This window comes from Tinamus guttatus, unplaced genomic scaffold, assembly GCF_059628265.1.
Source record: "Tinamus guttatus ecotype Peru unplaced genomic scaffold, ASM5962826v1 Tinamus_guttatus_pri_ptg000530l, whole genome shotgun sequence".
In the NCBI taxonomy this organism is placed as follows: domain Eukaryota; kingdom Metazoa; phylum Chordata; class Aves; order Tinamiformes; family Tinamidae; genus Tinamus; species Tinamus guttatus.
In genome coordinates, this window is record NW_028289064.1 from 5,557,518 (window position 1) to 5,581,051 (window position 23,534).

General features: G+C 39.9%; 1 protein-coding gene across 2 annotated transcripts in view; it reads right to left on the bottom strand.

The window, feature by feature from the left end:
- Positions 1 to 9,423: 9,423 nt before the first annotated feature.
- Positions 9,424 to 23,534, bottom strand: part of ARMC3 (armadillo repeat containing 3) — a 49,499-nt gene continuing 35,388 nt past the window's right edge. Inside the window, exons 12-18 of one of the 2 annotated variants that reach the window (XM_010213865.2) lie at positions 21,338 to 21,506; positions 20,498 to 20,598; positions 19,296 to 19,391; positions 17,716 to 17,805; positions 14,700 to 14,900; positions 11,357 to 11,519; positions 9,424 to 9,783 (exon numbers count right to left, since the gene is read on the bottom strand). In XM_010213865.2, coding sequence (XP_010212167.2) covers positions 9,574 to 9,783; positions 11,357 to 11,519; positions 14,700 to 14,900; positions 17,716 to 17,805; positions 19,296 to 19,391; positions 20,498 to 20,598; positions 21,338 to 21,506 — 1,030 coding nt within the window. In that variant the 3' untranslated portion in view covers positions 9,424 to 9,573. Of the gene's footprint in view, positions 9,784 to 11,356; positions 11,520 to 14,699; positions 14,901 to 17,715; positions 17,839 to 19,295; positions 19,392 to 20,497; positions 20,599 to 21,337; positions 21,507 to 23,534 lie in introns of both variants that reach the window. The other variant, XM_088534019.1, reaches the window with a different exon arrangement.

Here is a 23,534-nt window from a genome sequence, read left to right on the forward strand (position 1 = left end):
TTCGTCACTCTGTTGCCCGGTTTACTGCAGGCGGCTCCTTGATTAACACAAGCGCACCAGTACCACAGACAAGTCTGATCTATGCCAACGTCCATGACCATGTCTGAGGGTCTATGCTCAATGCTCTATTCCATGGCATGGCATGGAGGTACCCGCTTCATAGCGAAATTGCTGTAGAGTGCTATCATGGCAAAATGGCTCTTTTTCACACCTCCTAGGTGTTTTGAACTAGGTCGTTTTGAACACCCCAAGTGCAGGTAAGTGGAGACAGGGAAGATGAGATCCTCCATTTTTTCAGGTGAAAGGCTGACCTGTAGTCCTCTGAACCAGCATGATGAGTCTTCCTTAAGCAGAAAACAACTCCCCGCCCAGTTCAAGGTATTTCATTTTTCAGAACTTTAATGCTGAAAAACAAAATCATTGTCCTGTCATGTCTCTAATATTGCTTCCCATGGTTACAGCACATACCAAGCTTCGTAGCTAGGCAGAGAACAGGCCTGCGTTTCTCCCCATAGACTGTTATAAAAGCCAATTAGGCTGTTACTTAATTTTCCTCCCTTTTTTTTTTTTTTCCCCGATGCACAAGGGGAAGCAGTTAAAAGTCTGCCCTAGCTACATTATGTAAATTTTAAAGTAAATTCTGTCTGAATTGTTCAGACAGAACAATTCAGCTAGTTTATTGTTAAAATGTCATCTGACTGGAGCACACATACAAGCTGCATCCAGGGAAGGGTCACCCATCAAAAGCACAATGTCTTATTAAAAATGTGTATATGGGGGCGAGGCTCCCATCTTTGCCTGCAGTGTTGCTTTGCACTGCAGCAGAAGCAGCAGCGTGCGTGTAGGCGGGTGAAGGCAGGAGTAGGAGGGAAGCGGTCACGGTCCAGACTATTCTGCTAATATTTATTCGGGCTCTGACCATTTCCCAGCCCAGGCTCTGTCTTGACTGACAGCTCTGGGGACAAGCAGAGCACCACATAATGCCTGCACTGGCAGATACTGAGCAGTCAGCCAGGAAGCGGTGAGGTGCAGAAATCAAATGAACCCTTTTCAGATTCAAACCGCTGCTTAAGCAGCTTTTGTAAATAAAATCTCTCCGCATCATGACACATGGAAAAATATTGGAATAGTAGTGTTTTTATTTCCTATTTATTTCTGTGTAATCAGTTCTCCTCTGCTCTTTTTGTCATACTAAATGTATGGCCATTCCTACGGGAAGTTCCCACTGAAACAGAAGCTCAGCATGCAGGAATTTGGATTGGACCTGCCATATGCAGTGATACTTTGTGCCCAGATGCCCAGAGAAGGAAGAAAGGGGGACCAGCATAGTGCTGGGTCCATCTACCACCTCGGTATGTAGGTTGTATCTCTGACTAGCTCCATTTTTCTCACAGAAATCCCGCTGCTTTTGTGGAAGATCATCACGGGAATCAGCAGAGTGTTCTTGCTCCACCAGCCATCTCATATCCCTCCACATCTAGTTTCCAGACCCTCAGACATCATGAAAATCCAAACTCCTGTTAAACGGAGATACTGTTCCCTCATGAAATTGCTCTCCAAAGATGTGCCTTCATGTTACAGCACTGAATTCCAACACTGTCCAAATATGAAGTGAAAAGTATTTTGGAAGTGTTTTTTGCACATTTCCAGGACACCAAGAGAGGTGGATCCAAAAATCTCTGAAAATGGCCCACAGAATCTACTGAGACTGACTTCTGTAGTAGTCCAATGTGATTCAGGTCAAAAACACCGTGTGAATTAACAAGCACACAGCCTTTTCCGCTGTGTTTGGCTTGTGTTTTAATGTCTCTTTTTGCTAATCATAAGCTCTCTGGTACAAAATTGACCTAGCTTTTTTTTATCATTATTATTATTTTTAAATAGGTCCTATCTATGCACTAGCTTAAGCAGGTGACCTCTGCCAGAACCTGTGGCTGGAATTTGGCCCACTCTGGGAATGGCTTTGCAAGGGGGTTGCTTAGCAAGGGGGTTGCTTGGCTCAAACAACCTCCTGAGGTCTTGCCTGTCCTAAGTTATTCCAGGATTCTAAAGGCTGTGAGAAATTCCCTTGCAAAATGTGTGAACACTGGAATTCAAAGTACAGTGAGTGTTTTGCAGTCACTGCATGTTAGATGGTCTTACCGCTCTATAAGGCGACTTGTGCAGATAAATTTCATCTGCTTTGGAAAGGAGCAAGCATGCAGTCTGGTACGGGATGGGTGTATCTGCACAGGGAACTGGTGTGGAGCAGCAATTCCCAGCTGTTTGCCTTGGTTGCCCTGTGCATACCTTATCTTGTGTAATGCAAGTTTTGTGAACTATGTGGATAGTAATAATGCATTTCCCAAAATTCTGTGGGATTTCTTACGCCTTGTACCCCTGGGTAGTGACGAACTGTGATGGTTCTTCTTCCACCCAGCACTCAAACCCCAAACAAAACATCCAATGAACAATTATTTGGCAACAACTGCAGCAGCAGCAGCTTCCTGTGGGTTATTTTAATGGATTTATCAGTCTGAACTAAGCCCTGGCCATCTGTTCTGGCCCCTAATTGCAAATGCAGAAAGAGCTAATTCACAATTGCATCATAAAAAAAGGAAAATCTGAATGATTTAAGAGTGAGGTAGGTCATGCTTCACCCTCTGACTGGGGGAATTGCTCTCCCTTCAGTTGTCTGATTTTCCTGAAAACCAAGTTTGAATCTTCCCTGGCAAGCAGGAATTTGTGAGGAACAGAGCTCACTGGATCAGATTTTATTCCTGCTTATTTATGCTAGGTGTGTTTTTAAATATGTAATTGAGATTCATGTACCTTTTTTTTTTCTTCCTTTTCTGTTATGTGAATCCAAAAAGAGGGACTGTGGTATTTCTAATGCATCTTCTAATCAGGAGAAGCTTAAAATGCTTAAAAAAACCCTGAAACTCTGCATGTCTCTCCATCTCACCTACAAAACTGCTCTTTTGCGGTTGAAGCCATGTTGCTCCTTTCTTAAATCAGAGGATGTTGTGTTAGTAGTTGGTCTTCATGATGGCAGGGGTGAGTGAACATACCCAGCTACTTAGGAATTGCTTTATATTGTTTTTTAGGACTTATGTGGCAAGGTCTGTCCTTTCTGTTCTCTGGAAACCTTAGACCAAATCTGGATGCAGCTGAACAAGTTGAACTGAGGGACCATGAAGCAGTACCTCAAAAAAGAGGCCAGAGTCTCCCCTACTGAGCTCGCTCAGGTCAGAACTACAGAGAAATAAACAGGGCAGGTAAAGTAAATGGACTGTAGATGGCCACAAATAACTTATCATGAAACGTTTGGCATCTGGGTCCTTGGATTTTTTTTTGCAGTTATGTAGAAACAGATTGTGATTTCCTCAACTGCATATGTTATTTGAAAAATTAAAAAACATGTAGTTGGGTGGGAGCAGTGCCAGAGATCATCCTAATTAGCAAACTTGCCTGAGGGATTTACAGAAGTACAGTGTGCAGTTCTGGTCTGCCATATGTAGAGTGCATTCCTTAAACTTATTCTTTTAGTGTAGTTTATGATTTTGTTATACTCCTTGGGCTCCAGCGTGTTCACAAGTTATTTGCTGGGAATACTAGCATCACATGTTATTCACTGGGAATGCTAGCATTCTGTCCTCAGGGCCTGAGCCGGGTTTCTAATGGGGCACATGGCATGCACAGTTTCCATTCCACGACTCTTTGAATGATATTTTTTGGGTGTCATTTGCACTTATTTATTCACAGGTTGCCTTGCACAAATACTCTACAAATTTGACCCTTCCATGGCAAACAAGCAGAAAGGAGAGGGAAGATGCTCAACACAGCAGAGTATTTGTGGAGTTTTACTGGAACACCTCCTCAGGTCCAACCTCCATTACAGAAACCAAATAAGCGGATCATGCCTGTCGCTGCGCAGACACACGAGGGAGTCACCGGGTGCAGGGTCTCTCTGTAAGAAAGCAGAAAGCACCTACCCAACACAGCAGCTTTTCTAGGGCAGCTCTTGGTGCAGGTAACACTGCGTCCTGAACCCACTGTTTATTTGGTGTTATTTGTGCTTCAGACAACACAGACTGGTGAAGAATACCCTGTTACAAAATACCTACACCCAATATAATACATGGTCCAGCACTGGAAAGCCCCAGACCGGTTCAAACCTAGTACTTAGCTGTCTGTCATTGGAAACGTCTAAAGGAATTTAATACCTGAATATTTCTAAGAACTTCTGTGTTTAGTATTATGGTCTCCGACTTTTCTTGTACTCATGGACCTAAGGGCAAGCTCTACAAAAGCATTTAGTGACCTCTTTTAAGTACTGCATGTGCCATTTGTAGCTGGTGGAGGTAGGATTCAACTCATTTATATTAGAACTTTACAGTGTGAATTGAGTGTAATGGAAAGAAATTGGCACTTTAAGCAGGTGAGTCGTCTGTACTATAGTAGCAATCTACTATAGATAAACTGTGCCTTAAAAGTGGCCATTTGTCAGAGAATACTCCTCTAAGTCGCCAATTTTGAAAATTAGATGTCATTATCTGAATTTCTTATACTTGGGACTTGGAGCAGAACACCTTTCATAATTTGCTCCCTAATGCCAATTAAAATTAATGACTTGACATTTTGAAAATCCTTTTGACTCTTGAATATCCTTTTGACACCTGCCCTTTAAGGAACTTTCCTTCAAAACTCTCTCTCTCTAAAAGCATTTTCCTTAGAGAAGTTTAAATTAGAAAATGCATTAAAAGCACACTGCGGCTGCTGTAACTGTATTTTCTGTTTTTCATGGCCCTCTCATAAACAGGCAGCACCGCTGACCTGTAGCAGGATGCAGGGTGATCTTCAGGGGCACCTGCGAACAGAGAGAGGAGGCCGTGGGCAGGGAGCGCTGAGCGCGGAGGCCGAACGCGGCCCGGCCTGCGCTGAGGCGCCACGCGGGGCGCCCGGCTCCCCCGCACTGGCTACTGTTTCCTCAGCGGTTTCGTTCTTTTGGCCAACATGGCTGTCCCGTTTGGGGGGATATGGTTGGGGCTGAAATAGCGAAATACCCTCAAGCCTGAGGAGCCCTGGACTGGTGGTGGGCTCGCTACCAGCAGCTGTGGGGTAGACACCTATCACCCGGGCGAAGGGGCTGCGCGAGCACAGGTGAGGGAACATCAAGGAAAGGATCTGTTGCTTATTTTGGTCTGACCGCTTTTCTCATCTGGATGTATTTCCCCTCAGTGTTTATCTAACTTTAAGCAAGAGCTGGCTTCAATTAGGCTTTGCACATGGTTTCCATAGATGACATCTCAGCATGTCAGTGAAACATCAATGAGCTGGAAGAACAAGCCGGTTAATTAGTATGCAAATAAGTGCACTCCTTAATGAGAGAAAAGCTTTTACCAGTTCACTGTGTCTCCAATACACTGGCTTCTGCCGTGTCCTGCAAATAACATCTTTTATAGGTCGACACATGCATATGTGTGTATGTCTCTCTTCCTATCATTCTGGCATTTCCGTGCCTATTTTACCTATGTCTGAAATGTAAATTCTGCCTGGTTAGAGGTGGACAAGGAAGGCTCAATAAAGTCATTCCAATATTCCTGATATCTTTTGGTGCCAGGGCCAGCATTTCCTTAACAGAAATATAATCAGCTCATTAAGAGGGCTAAAGAGCTTTTAATTCACCTGCACAGTCGTGCTGTGCCGGCTGCACCGGTTAGGGGTGAAGGAACGATGCCCGCGGGTCCGCGCGGCGACGCGGCAGCAGAGCCGGCAGCAGCTCCTCTGCTCGTTCCTGCGGGACGTTTGGAGGCAGCGGGACCGGTGGCTCCGGGAGGGCAGCGGCTCCGGGAGCAGCTGTGGGTCCGTACGCACTCGGGCCGGGTTACGGCTTTCGTGTGGACGCAGCACCTGACGGTGCCGGGTGCTGATAGCGCCCAGCGGGAACACATCCGAGCAGGGCGCTGGCTTCCCTGGGCGGAAACCCCCGCATGGGGGGCACCGTCCTTCCCTCAGGAGCTCACTGAGCTTCTCCATTGCTGCACTGCCAGGAATGCTTGTTGAGGGGACACTGGCTGTAGGTTTTCGAGTGTTTTCTACAAAGCCATACTTGTGGTTTACAATTTCCTTCACCCCTGCACACACTAATGTTAATTAGCAAATACGTATTTTTTTTTCCCCTGATGAAAGCCCAGAATCGTGTTGGCCTAATTCTGCTGCAGAAAAAGCCCCTCCAGTGCCTGTGGCTGCGTCCCCTCTGCAGCGGGCCCAAGCTCACGCTCCTGTCCCCACTGCTTCCCCAGCTGCGTGGGGCCCTCAGAGGAGGGACCTGGGGGGTTGCATCCTCTTGCCCACCACCCGCTGGTTCTCCAGGTGGTGTGACCCAGGTGCAGCCCCTGGCACCTCCGCACGTCCCCACCGATGTCTCCTTGAAAAGACGAGTCGCGAGAGCCTGGTACAGGCACGTGCCAGCACGACACGAGCAGCAAGGTTACGTTATCAGAATAAATAATAATGGCTACATAAAATAGATATGAAAATACTTTCTTCCCCTATACTTTTTTCTTGAAACAAGTGACAGTCCACCTTCCACGGAGGCTGTCACTCTGGTTTCTGCCCTGTTCCTCTGTGACAGCTGTCTCCAAAGAGGACGTGCCTGTTCCGTGCTTCACTCCCCGCAGAGCCTTGCGGGTGCTCCGAGTCTGCGGCTCTGCCACAGGACCCACCACTGCCAGGGAAGGGGAACTGGGGGCTGCCCCCGCACCAGGCACCACGCAGGGACAGTGAGGCCTGTTTGTGCAATCAGGGCCTGACGAGTGATCATTAATGCCAGGGTTTTAGCCACTATTTCACCCAGTATTTCTGAAGAACCCAAGAGCAAAGATATCCTATCCTTGCCTGAACCATCGCCTCCCTGCTGACTATCCTGTTATGTAGCTGTACGTTGCTACAGACAAGCCTGCATGGCTTATTCAGGATGAAAATATAGGTAGCATAAAATAAATTGACTTGAAAGACTAAATCAATAGTAGTTACTCTGCTGACTGCTCGTTTTCATTTATCAATGAAAGCGTTGAATTTTTAAACAAAGCTGTCACTAAATTTCCATTCTGTTGCACGAAGCTCTGTAGCACTAAGAATTGGCACAGGATTAGAAATGCCCTTGTCACAGTCATCCCTTCAGGATGGAGGAGATGGAGCAACTGAGATGCCTCCTGAAGCTTGTGGGACTCTGTAAACCAAAATATTTAAGATTATTCTGGAGCGCTCTCTTCCCCAGAAGATCCACACACCTTGGGAACGAAGACAAGCCTTGGCAGATGCATTCTGATTAACTGAGGAAAAAAAGATGTTTATTTATTATTCTTGCCTAAGTTGTGAATTTGGGGCTTACCTTTATTCAGTAAGTGCTGTTGTTCAAGCCTTAAGACTAGGCCTTTTTTTTCCAAAAAAACCCCGAATTGTTAACATATACCATTAAGCTCAGGAGGTTGCTCTGCTTTGCTCTTCCTGTAGCCCTGTTGATCCTACATCCAGGTCTGGAATGAACAGGAGCTCAGTTGCTCTTATCAGGTCTGGGGGAATTGTGGACTAGGGCAGGGCACAACTGCAAGTGCCTGGGAAACACCAAATACAAAAGTATGGTGGGTGTTTTCAAAACAACCACTGGGATTAAAGTGCTTAACTTCTATCTAGATCTCATTTCTGGCACCCAAGTCCATGACAATTTTGAAGTGGAAGGATTCAGCTAATACAAAGCTAAAAATTGTCAGAGACGAAACTATTCCCATCCAACATTATGGATCCAACATTATCGAGCAAAGTCTGATTATACCAGGCTGTGTACTACTTTTTCACTTGTTTAGCTAATCATTTTTTGTTAAATTAGCTTGTATGTTTAAAGTGGCATCTTCATTTTAATTTTGAAGAAACTTGCATTGCTTACATTGTCTCCTTTTGTTTGTCTTTTATCAGAAACAACTAAAATAGCTTGTTTTTCAAGAGCTCTTCAAATAAAGACACTAACCTCTCACCCTTATGGTTCCAATACAAGACAATGAAATTCTAAGGTAGGGAAAACTATACAAAATGATAGTAGGAAATGAATTCATGTTTTATTTCCATTTACTGCACATTCAAAGCTGCAGTTTTCTATATCCCATCATACCTATCAGCGAAAACATACCACTTTTCATCAGTCTCCTGCCAGCTGAATAGCAGTGGTAAGAGACACATCCTGAGCCTTTCATGGACTTCTGCTTGGGTCTTGTGTGTTTTCTCTTCCATCCTGATGTCCAGAGTACTGCTGAACACAAGCTTAAAAATTGAACATGGAGTCACATAAGTCAATTTACAGCTAAAGAAGGTAAAACCTTCCCCAAAGGGCACCAGGAAATGGTGATGCCTCTCAATGGAGGAAGGAAAAGGAACAGTGGGACCTTGCTCATAAGCAGAAATGAATACAACACATATAAGCCTCTTTAAACCAAAGCAGTATATGGAAGTGACCTTGCTTACATACACATTAAAAACTAAATAAACACAGACTCCAAACTTCTTTATCATATTTTGGGTGGGCAGGAAGTAAATGTAAGAATGTCACTGTGGTCCTCTGAAAGGCACTCACACATGTTGCCTGCGTTGCCCTACAGGAGTTTTTGTCAGCCCTCTACCTCAAACCCACTTGACAATGGTACTCCCTGAAATACTTCCTGCTTTTCCACTACATTCCTGCTCTTTCACCAGAGAGCATTTCCTGGACTGTTCTAGCTCGTGTTTGGCCTCTCTTAGCTACACCACTGTGCTGTGATTGATTACACCATGTAGCGAAAGACTGTAAGAAACACGTACACCTTGTGGGAAACCGCCCCTTCTCAGACCCTGTTTTATCTTCAAGTAAAAGTAAAGCATTTAAAGGGAGCTAGCAAGCAATAACTTAACAGGCACCTGCCTTCTCTAGGCCAGAACAAACCGTATTTACTTTTATCCAGAGTGTTTTATTATCCAATTATCAATTCCATCTAGTTCTAAGAAATGTGAGATGTTTCTACAGAGGCTGAAAGTGCACTACTGGCTTAGTTCTGATGGTCAAATTTTGGATTATTTCACACTGAAAATGTTTAATGGCTTTTACGTTACATTGTTTTACAAAGTGTCAGTCTCTTCAGGGACATTTAAGTCCCATAAATGCACATGGGAAGTGAAGGAACATCGCAAAAAAAACAGCCAAACAGAAACCAGAATAAATTGTGCTTTGGAAATAATTCAAATATATTTAATAAGTATTATAATGTTAATACAAGCTAAATATTCTTGGTCTACCAATTTTTAATCTATAGTTTTGCAGTATCACAAAATAAACAGAACTTCTAAAGTGTTGAAATTGGAAACCTAAAATATGATGTTTAATTTGACATTTAGACCACATGGCATATGCAGATACATAAAGTGAGTTTTTAGAAAGTGAAGAACTCCTTTCAGCAAGTGAATATAGAAATACATTTTTCTTTTTGATAGCTGTTCCCCTCCAAAAAACATGCATTTCATAAATACTAACACTGAAAGCATCTTTAAAAGAAATGGGCATGATGCTTAAATACATTTATAGCGATCTGCCTCTGCGCTCCCTTGCTTCATCAAATTGCCTGGCTCAAACATTAGATCTACAATATACTCCTGAGGAGGAAGCAGAAGACCAGTTATTCCTTGAGGAGAGTCATCAACTAACTTAACTTCATTCCAGGCTCTGTTATACTCGCCACGAACTAAACTGCAGCCAATGCCAATTCTGTCTGCTATCACCTAAAAAAGAAGGAAAAAGGAGTTAATCACAGTTAATATATTTTGCCTGCACAATACACAGCAAGGTCAGGAGATGCTTAAAATGAAAATAGACACCTGAAAACCCAGGGGCATTCTTAAAAGAGGCTTTGTAAATCTCTCAGGTGTCCCTAATGCAAATCTCTGTTGTTAGTTCACTTAGAAATTGTTGGGTTATTGATATTATTTCTACCATATTCTATGCATAGCATAAAAATCTTAATTTTAACTCTTTTCAGATATACTTGCATATCTGCCCCTCCTTCAGATCTCAAATGAACTACAGCACCCACAGTATGCAGTAATGCTTTTTTTTTTCTAGTTGTAGTAGTTTTTCTACTTTTTTTTCCTAGTTTTCTAGTTAAACTCATTTCTGAGTAATGTTCTACCAAACTGTCTATACAAGCAACAAGGTTAGGTACACTGCACACATATACTGAGTATGAAATATTAACTGTTAAAAGGTAACATTTTTATCAGTGCAAATTTAGGACTGCTGCTTCACTCTGAGGCACACTGCCTGCTTTTCAGCCTTGCTGATGTGTGAAGCAACGAAACACACGGCCAGTGTCTGCTAGATGGAGCACCTGCATTTCCTGCCTGCTGCAGGATCACTGACAGAGTTCTAATGTTTTCCAGCTACGAAACAGCTTTCTCAGTATGCTTCCTTCCTCTTTAAAGGAATGAACTCAGTTTTTAATATGTTACTAATGCACAAGGATATCCCTCACTTTAGGGAGCCCTTGCAGCTCTCTAAGGAGACAATCTCTACAAGGATTTCTTGTGAGACATTATGGAAAAGGGGGTACTGGTAGGGAAGGGAATATTGAGGTTGTTTCGTTAAAGTTAATTCACTCCTTCAGACCTCCACAAAGTAAGTCAGGAACTTTCTCCACCCACAGGCACCATAAATTTAGGATTGTGCTCTTTTTCTGCGCTCCTGTGCACTGTTTCCTAGGTCCATCATGCTTAATGCCAAAGACTTCTCTTTTCCTTTCCACCCAAGAAGGGTTGAAAAAATCCAAGCTACCCAACAGCCAAGGGAAAAAGGATGGGCCAGATAAGCAGTTTGCATCAGCACATCTATACATGAAGAGAGAGGAAGGGGTGCAGCTTCCCAGGCTATGAAACTAGTGAATGAAAGCTGTTACATGTTCGCATAGAATACTAGATAGATGCCAACTAGAAACTGTCCCAACAGGTTTACATTTGTGGCATGAAAAGAAGGAAACTGCATAATTCAATACTTTACAGTTTACAGAAAATGTAAAATGTTTTGACTCCCAATCAAATATTTTGGCTTTTTGCCATTTATCAAGTATTCTGCTGATATCACTTAAGACAATTTAATGACAACAAGGATGTTTACAGAAAGCGGCAATGCCGGCTTTCATTCATGGGGAAATTGATTTTGCTAGTGAAAAATGACTTAAATGTATACAAAAGATTTTTCTTGACTATAAATATTACATTATACTGCAAGTGTACTTTAGTTTAAATGATTCACTAACCAAAAATAAGGTAATGTTATGTTGCAAAATAAATGTTAATATACCTTGAAAAGCAGAGCTCTGTGGTAGAATGTTCCTTTTTTGACTTTCCCAATAGGCACAACATTGCATTTCAGCTCAAATTCGATTTCACTTATGTGAAGTTCCCAGCTGAAGTCATGCAGTCTGTCTCTTTCAATTGGGCCACCCATCTTGTCTGCAACAAACCTGTTCCAGTTTATACCAAGATCTATTAAATCTATAAATTCTCTTGCATTTTATCACAAAAAATACATCAGCAAAATGAAATGCATAGAATCAACAAGTGAATGACATATAATGCCATAATACTTTTGTTATGTGTGCTTTATTTTTCTTTTATTTTAATAACTGTTAATTCACACATGCTCACTATTAAATACAGGCAGCACCAAGGCGTACCAGCTGTTAGCAGAAACTCTAGAGAGGAGCAATACAAGTACCAAGCACTCATAGAAAAATTATCAATAAAAAAGTCAATTTAATGAGGAAATTGTTGAGAAATTATCATCCTTCTTCACAGCTAACAGATTACATGAGCTATTGATACGATATACAGCCCTATCAGTTTCTTGAAATAATAATAAAGACCTATGAAAATATAGATGGCACAAAGAAAGCCATAGATAGTGATCCCAGCTCCTGGAAGCAATCACATTCAGAAAAGATACTTCAGCTTCTGCATGTCGAAGCTGGTATTTCACATAGTCCCTATATGAAAAGACCGTGGTCCCTCACGGTGTCCTCAGCCAAAGGCTCCAGCGTTATTGAGGACTCTGACCTTGCACAGGGTGTTGTGGAGCTGATACAGGAGCCATAAACCACAGCCTCAGGGAGGCATTTAAACACCGTATCGCCTCTCTGCATCGCTCTCCACCAAGAGGTTCTGCCCTCACAGTATCTGCAAGGCAACTTCAAGGGCCTCATTTCTCAGTATCCAGGGCTGAAGGAGTGGCAGCAGCAGGATCCAGAGAGGTATCCCGAGGCAGACAAGGCACACGGAGCTGGGAACTACTGCGTGAGCCCGGAGGAGTGGGCTGGCTCCAAGCACTCACTCGTGCTGCTTGTGCCCAGACCCTCTGTGTGCAAAGAGGTGCTGTGTTTGCTTAAAAATAGAGGCTTTTAATGTGTTCCTGATCTACGCAGGCTCCCTTCCCTGGGATCATGGTGGGAATGCTGTTTAAGCCACCAGGCTCTGGAGGCCTCCTGCGTCTGCCTCCTCCTTCCCTTCGTATTCAACACACACTATTCAGCTTAAGATGCAGCTTAAGATGGAAGACATCTATAAAATCCCCCAGAAAACATTCCCACTTAAGTTTCTCATGATTGATTCACTGGGTTATGCATTTGCAAAGACTCCGTTGGTGTGTTTGAAAAGTGGCTTTGAAATAGTATTTTATGGATTCCACCTTGAGAAAGGTGGCATGATTTATAGGCAGTGGAACAGTTCAGGATGAAGACCTGTCTTGTCAAATTTTACAGTCAACAGAAAAGTCATTCCTCACAGTGAGGTAGACCATTAAAAATGAGGCTGATCAGAACAAACAAATTTTGCTAGATGCAGCAGAATGTGACACCAAACTCTCCAGGCAGAGAAGCCAACCAGGGAACTGCTAGAACAGTAAGTAAAGGTTGAACTAAGGAGAAGATGAGAGCTGACACACTGCTTGGAGATGCCCTGACTGGTGCCTGGACTGAGCAGTGAATGTAACTAATGAGTCCCACCTTGATGACAACAGCCTGTATACAGGACACATTCATTATATCACACAGCATCGATCTGATGTTCTGGCACTATTAAATATCAAGATGTTAATTAGAGTAACTCTAAATACTAAATAAATGTGCCATTCTTTTGGCAGTATATAAAAACAAAAGACAAAAACGGTCTTGTCCTGAGAGGTTTTAAACTCAGCTAAGCTAGAAACATCTTAAGAGAGGAGAAAGATGCAATACAGAAAACCTGCAGCATCACTAAGTCTTAAGCCAGGGTTTCATCTCAAGCGTTCAGGCTCTGCAGTGCCCAGGCCTTGGTTACACACAGCCCGTGTGCAGCAGTTTGGTATGTGGGACAGGCAGGATCCTGGGGCAAAGGACCTACCTGAAGTAGGAGGAGATCAGCCTAAAGCAAGGGCAGGAGCGGATACCTTGAGGGGGAATGAAGTGAAGGGGCTGGGGAACAGGAGGGACAGGCAGTGCCTGAAGCTGAAGCCAAAAGCCTGTGAAGGTGTGAGAAGGAAGAGGTGGGGAGGAAACAAGCAATCTGCACAGGGCAGGAAAGGTCCAGTCAGAAGGTCACAAAGTTCTCTCAACACCTGAAGATCACACTGCCAACTGCAAACAAACACATACTACATTAAGTGTTTGAATTCTATTATCTTCTAATGCAGCACTACTTCACTGACAATGTTTAGTTTAGTATAGCCTGTTTTATTTCACTTACTACGTTACACAACTGGCCATGTGCATAGTTGGTGACAAATTGTACAAAATTCCATGTGCATGGAATTAAAATGGCATCTCCTGGGAATCCGGACTTTCTACCCAGTAAAGAATGTTGGTGTTTGAGGTCAGTTTTCAGATCCTCATCCAAAACCCCATGGAATCAACAGAAAGACTGACTCACAGAACCCATTTTCTGATCAGGACATATAGCAATAGCAGTAACAAAGCAATGGCTTTAGTTATTTCCCCCTACTCATTTGTTTTAAAATTCAGGGGAAAAATATTGATTATTTTCTTAATGTCTGACTGCTGTTCACCACTGTTCAGGGCATTAACACCGCCAAGATGCCAAGATCACTAGCAAGAACGAAGGCTTTTATCTTTATTACCACAAAATAGATGGAATGTGAACAGGGGTGGGAGGGACACATTTCATTAAACAATTGCTCTAAAAAACCAAAAATTCACAAACCAAAAACATTTAAAACACTTTAAAGATAGTCTTCATTATGTATGGATTTGGAGAAATAACAAGGAACTTCACAATAAAAATTCTGGAAGAGCTGGTTTATCAGAAATTTTCACTGAAAAGGATCAATATAAGTAAGTTCTTATTCTGAAAATCTTAAAAAAAAGGAAATTGTCCACATGAATATTTTCAAAATGTGAAATTCAAACTGTGTGAGTCACAAAATCACAAGTGATATTTTGCTTAAAAAATTAAATTCACTGCAATAAAATGAGAAACGCCAAGCTTAAAATCTGAAATTATATTGAGATTCTGGACTGAATCTGACTTGTATTCCAGCTGAGGATAGGAAAAAAAAATAAGATGTTTTTTGTTCTAGGAATAAAATTGGAAAATTGCTCCTTGACCAATCCAACGTATTTGCATTAGTTATGAAAATACAATTCAGTACTCACTGTGCAAGAGCCACAACCTGCTTCCAGGTAGTTGTTAGTGGTAGAATTGTTTTGGAAGCGTCGTTAATGTATTCCAGTAAAATGGCGTCAGGTGGTGGAGACCAAGGCACATTTTCAAGGTTTACTTCATCCTGGACTTCGGGTGTAATCTGAACATCTTCTTCTTTCACTTTTTCCTCTTCTTTTTTCACCTTCCCTTTCCTTACATAGAAAACAATATACCCTTTTTTTTAGAATACTGTAATTTTTGAAAGTACTCCAACAGAATAGCTCTCCAGAACATTTTAGACAAACTGATTTTGGAGGGAAAGGTATGAGAACTCTTCCCTCCTGATAATGAATCCTCCAGAATCTACAAAACTTTAGAGAACACTTGAGGAAGAGATGGTTAAGAACCACTTGACACTGTCTCCATATTAATACTCCTGTAAAATCTTTTTTGACATTTGTGTATGGATAAATATACGGATTATCTAGGCTAGAAGTCACTTATCTAAATACAGCTACATAACAATAACAAGAAGCTTTTAGAGAGGCAACATTTTTAGACTGCTACAGCTTACATACAATCATAGTTAAAAATAACAAATTTCCATGGGTTTTTATTTGACAGAAATATCTACTTCAAATAAAGGAACAATTGGTATCAACACCATGGCTAAAATATTGACCAGACATACCAGGCAATAGTCCATGTACCTGTAAATTCATGTATTTTGCAAACTACAGCATGGTTGTAAGATGAAGATTTTATAAGAAATCTATGTTTTGATGATTTTTTTTTCACTGTACCTACTACATTTACCACTAAAACTCAGGATTTGAAAGATGACTGTGATCCTGAACAGATATCATAAGCCTTTTCAGTATATGTCCTGAATAATTCTACTGTGAAATATGACAAAATATCTTCTTCCCTTTCTCTTACAGTTCTGGCATTATTGGAGGAAAAAAAAGAAGAAAAAGAAAAAAAAAAAGAAAGAAAAGAAAAAAGACCACCAGAGAACTTACAGAGAACATAGCTCCAGGGCACATCTTTATTATTTTATGTTCTTCGATTTATTCTTTTTTTTTTTTTTTTTTTGCAATTAACACATTTCAGCACTCTGAGGACTGAAAGCATTGTAGGAAGCAGAAGGACATATGGCATAATCAGTAGTATAATTCAAGCCATTTGTTCTCAGAATAGTTTGCAAACTTTTCTTTTATGTTATTGAGATTAGTCACATTCACCAAAAACCCTTTGTATAGATTAAATAAAACACATTTTAGATTATCAAACAATTTAGATTTAACACTCAGATAAATTCAGCACCCTCTTAAATAACTGTTCCAGCTATTAGTTACATTTTTACTTAAAACAGAAGACAAACAATTTTCTTTATCTAAATTGATTCTATCTAACTATAGCTTTCAACATTATAATGCTAGTTTAAACAGCTACCTACTTCCATATTTATACTCTTATACTAAATGTTCAGAAATACCTTTTAAAAATGAACTCTTTCTGCATCTCTGGTGTCCCACTTAACAGTTTTTCAAAACAACAGCCTTCTGCAAATGTTACGATTCTTGTTCTTTTACCATTTTCCCTCTTTCTCTGCTGCTTTTCCCTTTTATCCTCCCAATACTTCTTTTTTCCTATGAAAAGTGCACTGTTCAATCATTGCACTGCCTCAGGAAAATGTGTCCTCTAGTTCTGAGTACTCAAATTACTGTTGAATCACACTTATTCTATTTCTCTGTGGTCTTTAGGAGGGAAAAAAAAAGTCGAGAAGGGGAAGTATGAACAGTAATTTTCTGCTTTTTGCTTCTTATTTCCCTGAGATTCTGCTCCTTGGTGGAATGGCTGTTTTAAGATTGTCTTCCAGCTTTCTCTACCCTACTGCTCAGCTCTTCAATCTGTCATGTCTGTCTCATATTTGTCTCATAAGGAACCATGAACTTGCTTTCATAGTATCAGCTATGACACCTATTTTGTTTCTTTTTTTTTCATAAATTAATATTTTGGCCATTTTTAGAAAAGGAGTAAATGAATATTGAAAAGTATTTTCTTATATGCTCTATCATAACATAGCACATAAAGAATGCATGTTTATCAGTGCACATTAAAGATTATCTTTTAACCCAGTCAATGTATATATCAGATATGCAACTGTTTGATCAAAAATATTGCTATCTGTCTATGCAAATATATGTCAAACTATCTACTAGGCACTTCCTCTACAACTACTTAAAACTTTACCAGCAGACAATTATAACTGTCCTTTCTTCTTACCTTACAACTTCAGTTTACATAAACTAGTATCACTTTTTAAAAACAATGGTTTTAAACTGTGCGTTCAGTCATACTTAGCAAAAAACAGTGATAAACAGAAACATACGATCAAAGGAAAAAAGCATTTAGGAAAAAGTCAAAGCATGTGTGAGACTTGGAGACAGCTACTGACCTTCAAGTAACTCCCATATATCTCACAAATTAATAGCAATAATGATATATGAATTATGGATTCAAAATGAATGACAATGGGGTTATAAATCATACAGCTTGATCATGACATTCAAAAGCAATTATTTCATACTTGAAAAAAGAAGTCTTGGTATCCTTGCAAATTTGCTATGAGGAAATTGAGCCAGGCATTTGCTTTTTCCAAAATACATTTTTTCTTCTGCTTTCCAAAAGTTTCTCTTGCTAACAGTGCAGTCATTTACTGAGTAATTGACATAAATTATACTAAAAAGCAACTAGCAAGGGTATGTTCCCCTTATGCTGAAAAATCAAGACAATTCACATGATTCATTCCTACTATAAAATTATTTAAACTGCATTCCAGAAGTGCTTGCAGTCTAAATAACTAATCAATGTAAGTGTCTGCTCTGTAAGTTTGTAACTTATAAGAGAATACCCTTACAACTTGAGTCCTGAACAGGGGCAGAAACTCAGATCTTCATAGTCAGGAGCCATCACCTGTCAACAATTTGCATGTCAGTTCTAAATTAATTCATAATATAATACCTTGAGCCTTTCTCTCTACTGCTGCTTTTGTTGAGTGAAGACCTTCGTCCAGCTAATTCCTGTTTTTCTTCCACTGGAGATGCCGTTAAACTATTGAGATCACAAAATAGGTTCCAATTTTCTCTTTTCTTTCTTACTGCAAATTTGATCTCTCAAGCATGCAAACATATATATACGTACAAGTAAATACAAAAAGCATAAGAAATCAACAACTCTGTCAAAAGGATTAGTTCATGGATGAGCTCCAGCTTAAAATTTGAAAACATAGTAGCTCAGTCTCTGAAACAAGGACGCAATTTCTCCCCCTTTTCAAGTTCTGTAGCACTCAGTATTTTATAATGTCCACCATTGGTTAAAATTCACAGCCTTGATGTGTGCCAAGGCCCCCTTATATGATAAAATAAAAAAAAATAGGAAGCCAAGACCAGAATCCACACAAACCAGCATGACAAACCGCAAATTCCTTAGGTTAGCTAACAGAAGTAGTCAGGAGTGGTTATAGGTTACACCATGTTCGTATCAAGGATTAGGCAGCATGCCACTGACTGCAAGGAGGCTCTATTTGGGCTGGATTCAGAAACTCAAATTCTTTCCCTGGAATCAGGTGCATATTCCAGTCTTCTCTGAAAGGCCCAGCTGTGATCATGATGGTGATACTGTTCTACATAAGGACTTACTGTTTCAATGGTTCAGTTTAACAAGCTAAGGTTTAAGTATTTTATATTAACAGTCATCATGGCCAGGACTAGAACTGAAGTTTCCACTCTCTCAGAGAAGTGTCCTAGCAGCTGAAGCAGAAAGCTCTGTTTCTTGTATCTCATCATTAGTGAACAGCTACAACAAAGCAGAGTGAGGCACCTAGATCGTGTGACCTGCTCCATGCAGGTGGGAGGGGTAGGCTCAAGTCCTCATTCTATAAAAGAAAGAAATAAAATTCCTGCAGCCTTAGAGATTGTGGCTCCCATGGCATGAGCACACATGTCCAGGAGAGCAGTTCCACAAGAAGTTCCAAGGAGAATTGTATCTACTCTATGGATCACAGGGAGTCCTTCATGAGCCAGGCATTTTTAAGCTGAGCATTATCAAAACTGAGGTGGTTCTGGGCATACTCTTCTCAGCTTTTAGTCATGTATGGAATTTTACTGGCAGAAATTTAAACTAGAAACAAGGATGCATGTAGGCAGCATAGGAACTTTCTCTGGCCCTAGGTTCTAAACTGAAAAAAAATCTGCCCTGATTTGCCGACATCTTGATTCTCAAGCTGCACAATAATAGCATTTTCCTGGTTCCTAAGGATACTGAAAGGAGAAAAACTGAATAATTATGAGATGATCAAATACAGCATGGGGAGGAGGGATATATAACTCAGATAGATAGACAGAGGAAGATCATTGCGATTAAGAGGTGGAAGACTTTGAAAATATGTTTAACACTATATTAACACTATAAATGCTCAATAGCACTATTGAGCCTTTTTACTCAGTTTGAAAACTGTCTATCACTATTTTCAATCAGATTTCTGCTTCTGATGTTAGTACAATATTCGTTCATTGACGTCCAGTATAATCTCCAGATCATACCTGGGTTTTTCTCTACTGCTTCGTCTTGAAGAAGAATATGCCAAGTTAGCCTGTTCATTAGATGCATCTTGTGGCTTTTCCTCTGCTGCAGGGACACTGAAATGAAACAAGATATTTTTACATATTATTTTTTAGAAATAGTTTTGCACATTAAGCTAAGCAAATAGGCTTCTTATTTTACAGGACAATAAATATATTAGCAAGAAGACAGGAACTTAAAGAAATAACATAGCAACTAGAAAACCTGTGATTCATTCAGGGGTCAAAAACGAAGCATGGACAGTAGTGGATACATAAGTAACTCAGGAGTAAGACTGTTGACAAGGTACAAAGGCAAGAAGCTGTATCAAAGAAAGAAAACTTGATAGAAAAAGACAACTTTAGGAATCAACAAAGAGTGTGGATGGTTAATTTGTCATAGATGTTCTCAGACATCTTTATAGTGTCATGTACAATCTTAAAAGGGAAGTTAATGATACTATAAACCAAATATGTGATGTGTTGACAGAGAAGAAGGTTTTGGACTTGCAAAATATTGGTAGAGCATTCTTTGATCTTTAAGACTGTTTAGAGGAAATGACTTCTAGTTAAACAAGCCAAATATCAACTTCCTGCATTCAAATCGAGACTGGCTTCAACTTAAATAGAGAAGAAATGTGTACAGATTCTTTATATTATAGTACTACAAATACTTTATATTATAGTACTACAAATACTGAAAGCATCGTGAAAATTTGATGCTTGCCTTTGTCCTGCTTCCTGGGATGATCTCCTTAAAATTCCATCTATTTGTTGGTACAAGAAGAAGATTAAATCAGGTTTCGTTGTCATTCATATTGATATTCAGCTTAGATGAATCTTTGTTAATTTTTGCTATAAAACACCAATAAAACACCGAATGTCCCACCATTCAGAATAAAGGCTGAAGGAGACTTCATGGCTAAGTTTCCAAGAAACCCAACTAAACTGAATATATCTTTTCTGTCTAAAGGGAAAGTAATTATCAAAATTCATTATTTTATAAAATACAAATCTATTGTCTCCAGGGTCATGAAGCATTGTGCGGGGATTAAAATATATCTCTCACAATACAAATATCACAGTAATTTTGTATTATTTGAAAGGTGGACGAGGTGGAAAAGGTGGAAAGATGAAAAAGGTGAGCTACTGCAATGAAAACTGTCAGATCAAACGTGACTCACGTATTTTGTGGTTTAGCATTAATGAAGATTATGGCTCGACGGTCAGTAAGCTCTTTTTTACTCAGTTCCTCCAAAGATAAAAATTTCACTCCAGGTTGTATCTACAGAAATATTATAAATATTATATTGTATTATAAAACCTATCAGTTGATTCTGTTCTTCTAAAGCTGAACACTTAAAGCATCATTTAAAATTCCAAATCTTTAACAGAATAGTATATGTATAAACTTTTAAAATTATTCAAAATATATCAGTTACTTCTTTATTTTTCTCTAGGCAAGATGGTTTATAACTTATTTTAAATTTGTTTTTATTATGTCATCTTAGATCTAGAATAGATAATTGTTTTTGCCTCTGAAGACTTCACAGTCTTGAATGGATTTTTCAAAAGCAACTGAATGCTTTAGTACCATGGATTTTACTGATTTTCAATAAGACTGGTATTTCTCATTCATTTGGTAATTTTGCAATTTCTCCAATTTAATTCTCTGATTTAATTCCAAACACAGTACTAAGTGGTGATACACAGTAGAGTCGGACTTTATATAAATACTGCTTGGTGAGAGAAAGGATTGTGACAAAGATGAAAATACAAGCTCTTTACTTGTTTGCATAAAAAAAAAAAAAAAGCTCATTAAGTGTTAGGTAAGTATTAACTATACTACAGTGAAAGAGACCAGAAGAGGAAGGATCTGAAATGGAATGAGGATTTGGCAAAAGGTCCTGACTATGGGATAGCGCGAAGATGAAGTTTCACCCCCACAGGAAGAGATAATCAAAAGAAACTTGTAAGAAAATGTTATTCTTTCTAAGTAAAGCAATTTATCAAAAGTGGCTTACCTGACCACACTCATAGAATCCATCAGTAATAATGTTATTTGATGATAAATAACCCATCTGGCCATACTTTTGGGAGAGATTGTTATCAAGTAGCTTTTCCAGAGCTCCTTTACTGAAGTTATTTTTGTGCCCCGTTGACAGATTAATTTCTTCTAAGTTCTCTAAAGCCCTGTTTGGGAAAGCACCAAGGCTAAGTCATCATTAGGTACCAGCTAATTGTTACACAATTCAGGGCTGGTTTTCAGCATTACTGAGCCCAAGACACAGATTCATTTCCAAGCCCTCCAGGCCAGCAAGGAGCTGACTGTGCTGCCTACAATCCTTTCTCTAGAGAAGAAAAAATGCCTTGCAAAGCAAAAGCAATTCCTGTAGACAGTCAAACAGCTACATAAAGGATCTGACAGGATGCCACAGCTAACGTTTTATCACAAAGATAGTACAGAGAACTCGAGAATAAAAAGAATATAAAAGCAGAGCAAAGGAATAGTGTGCAGAGCAGACCACATGGTATAGTTCAGGGAATCTCTCTCTCTCCAGGTTGTGATACAGTTTACCAGCTCCGGTTTTGTATTATCAGGTGTGTGAATCTCCCTGTTTTCTGACTGCTGCTGGCCATGGGGAGGGTCAGCTGGCAGAGATTTGCTAAACTCGGGCTAGCAGAGCCACCTAACGCTTGTGCCAGCCATGGCCAGGATGGCAGCACTTCCGCAGCGCGGAGGGAAAAGCAGGTAATAACGTGTGGACGTGGGACGACAGGAGCTCCAATTCCTCGAGCTGCTCTTGGTGCTGAAACCCACGTAGCTTTCTGGGAGAAGCTCACTAAGGAAATAACAGAAACTGAATCAGGAGGAAAGCAGGCGCTGCACGCTGCCGCCTTGGAGCTGCCTTCTGTCTAGACAGAAAACGGAAAGGGAGATTCTAACATGTTTTATATGAGCGTGAATGTGCATGTGTGTATGTATACATATGGAAATGAGTGTGTGTGTGTACATATATTTTATACATGTTATATCTTTGAAATTTCAGAGAGGACAGATTGGGTCACAGAAGAGCACAGAAGGGCAAACACAGTATCTACATTTAAAAAGAAAAAACAGGAAATAAAAAGAGATCATTCATCCAAATTTCAGAGTCCAAAGGACTCTAGATCAAATTATGAAACAATCAGTTTGAAAGCACGCAAGAGATAAGATGGTAAGAAATAGCCATTATGTATTTGTCAAGAATAAATCATGGAAAGCCAATCTAATCCTTTGTGTGATAGGGTAACTGATGTAATGTATAGGCAGAAGCAGGAAATGTGAGATATGTCTTGACTTTGAGATATGTTTTGACTTTAATATGTCTTTTCACATATTCCTACTTGAATACTCATGAGCAAGTCAGCGAAATATGATCTACATGAAAATAACATGAAGTAGTGCCTGACTGGTTGAAAAACTATGCTTAATGCATTATTATCAATAATATGCTGTCAAACTGGAATGATACATAAATTAGAATCCTACTTTGATATTGTCATAAAGAAGGGATTAAATATGAACAGTGCTATATACAAGATATGGAAAATAATTACTGAGCTGTATTTGATGGTGGTTTGACCTCAACTGAAGTATCTCATCCAGGTTGGGAGACTGCATTTTAAAATGTCATAAATAAATGAAAGAAATTCAGGCACTGTGACAAAACTATACAAGAGTTCAAAACAATAAAAAGTTTAACAATGCTTTTATTTTGTCATGGAAGGGAAAATGAGAAACGGACATGGACCATGAGACCATGAGAAAACTCAATAGCTTAAAAAATCTGAACTGTTACAAAAAAAGGCGGTTATTAAAACTCACTGATAGTAGGACAAAATGTAATTGGATTGATTTACTGTAAGGCACATCTATAAGCCCCAAAACCTTCTAATTTCTATTTAAGACCTCAATCTATAACCCTCAAACCCTTCTAATTTCTATTTAAGCCCTCAAATAGGTTACCTCAGAAAGTTGTGAAATCTGCTCAGAATTGGTATTTACAAGCATCCTCAATAAATGTAAACAGGTCAGCATAGCTGGTTGAGTCTTATGGCATCGCCAATAAGGTTCCATCCAAACCTACATTTTTAAGATTGTGACCTTGCAGGTGCTGTTGTAGGTAGATTAAGTGAATGTATTCAGTAACCTGAGAAGCATTCAGCAGAGCCAGCAGG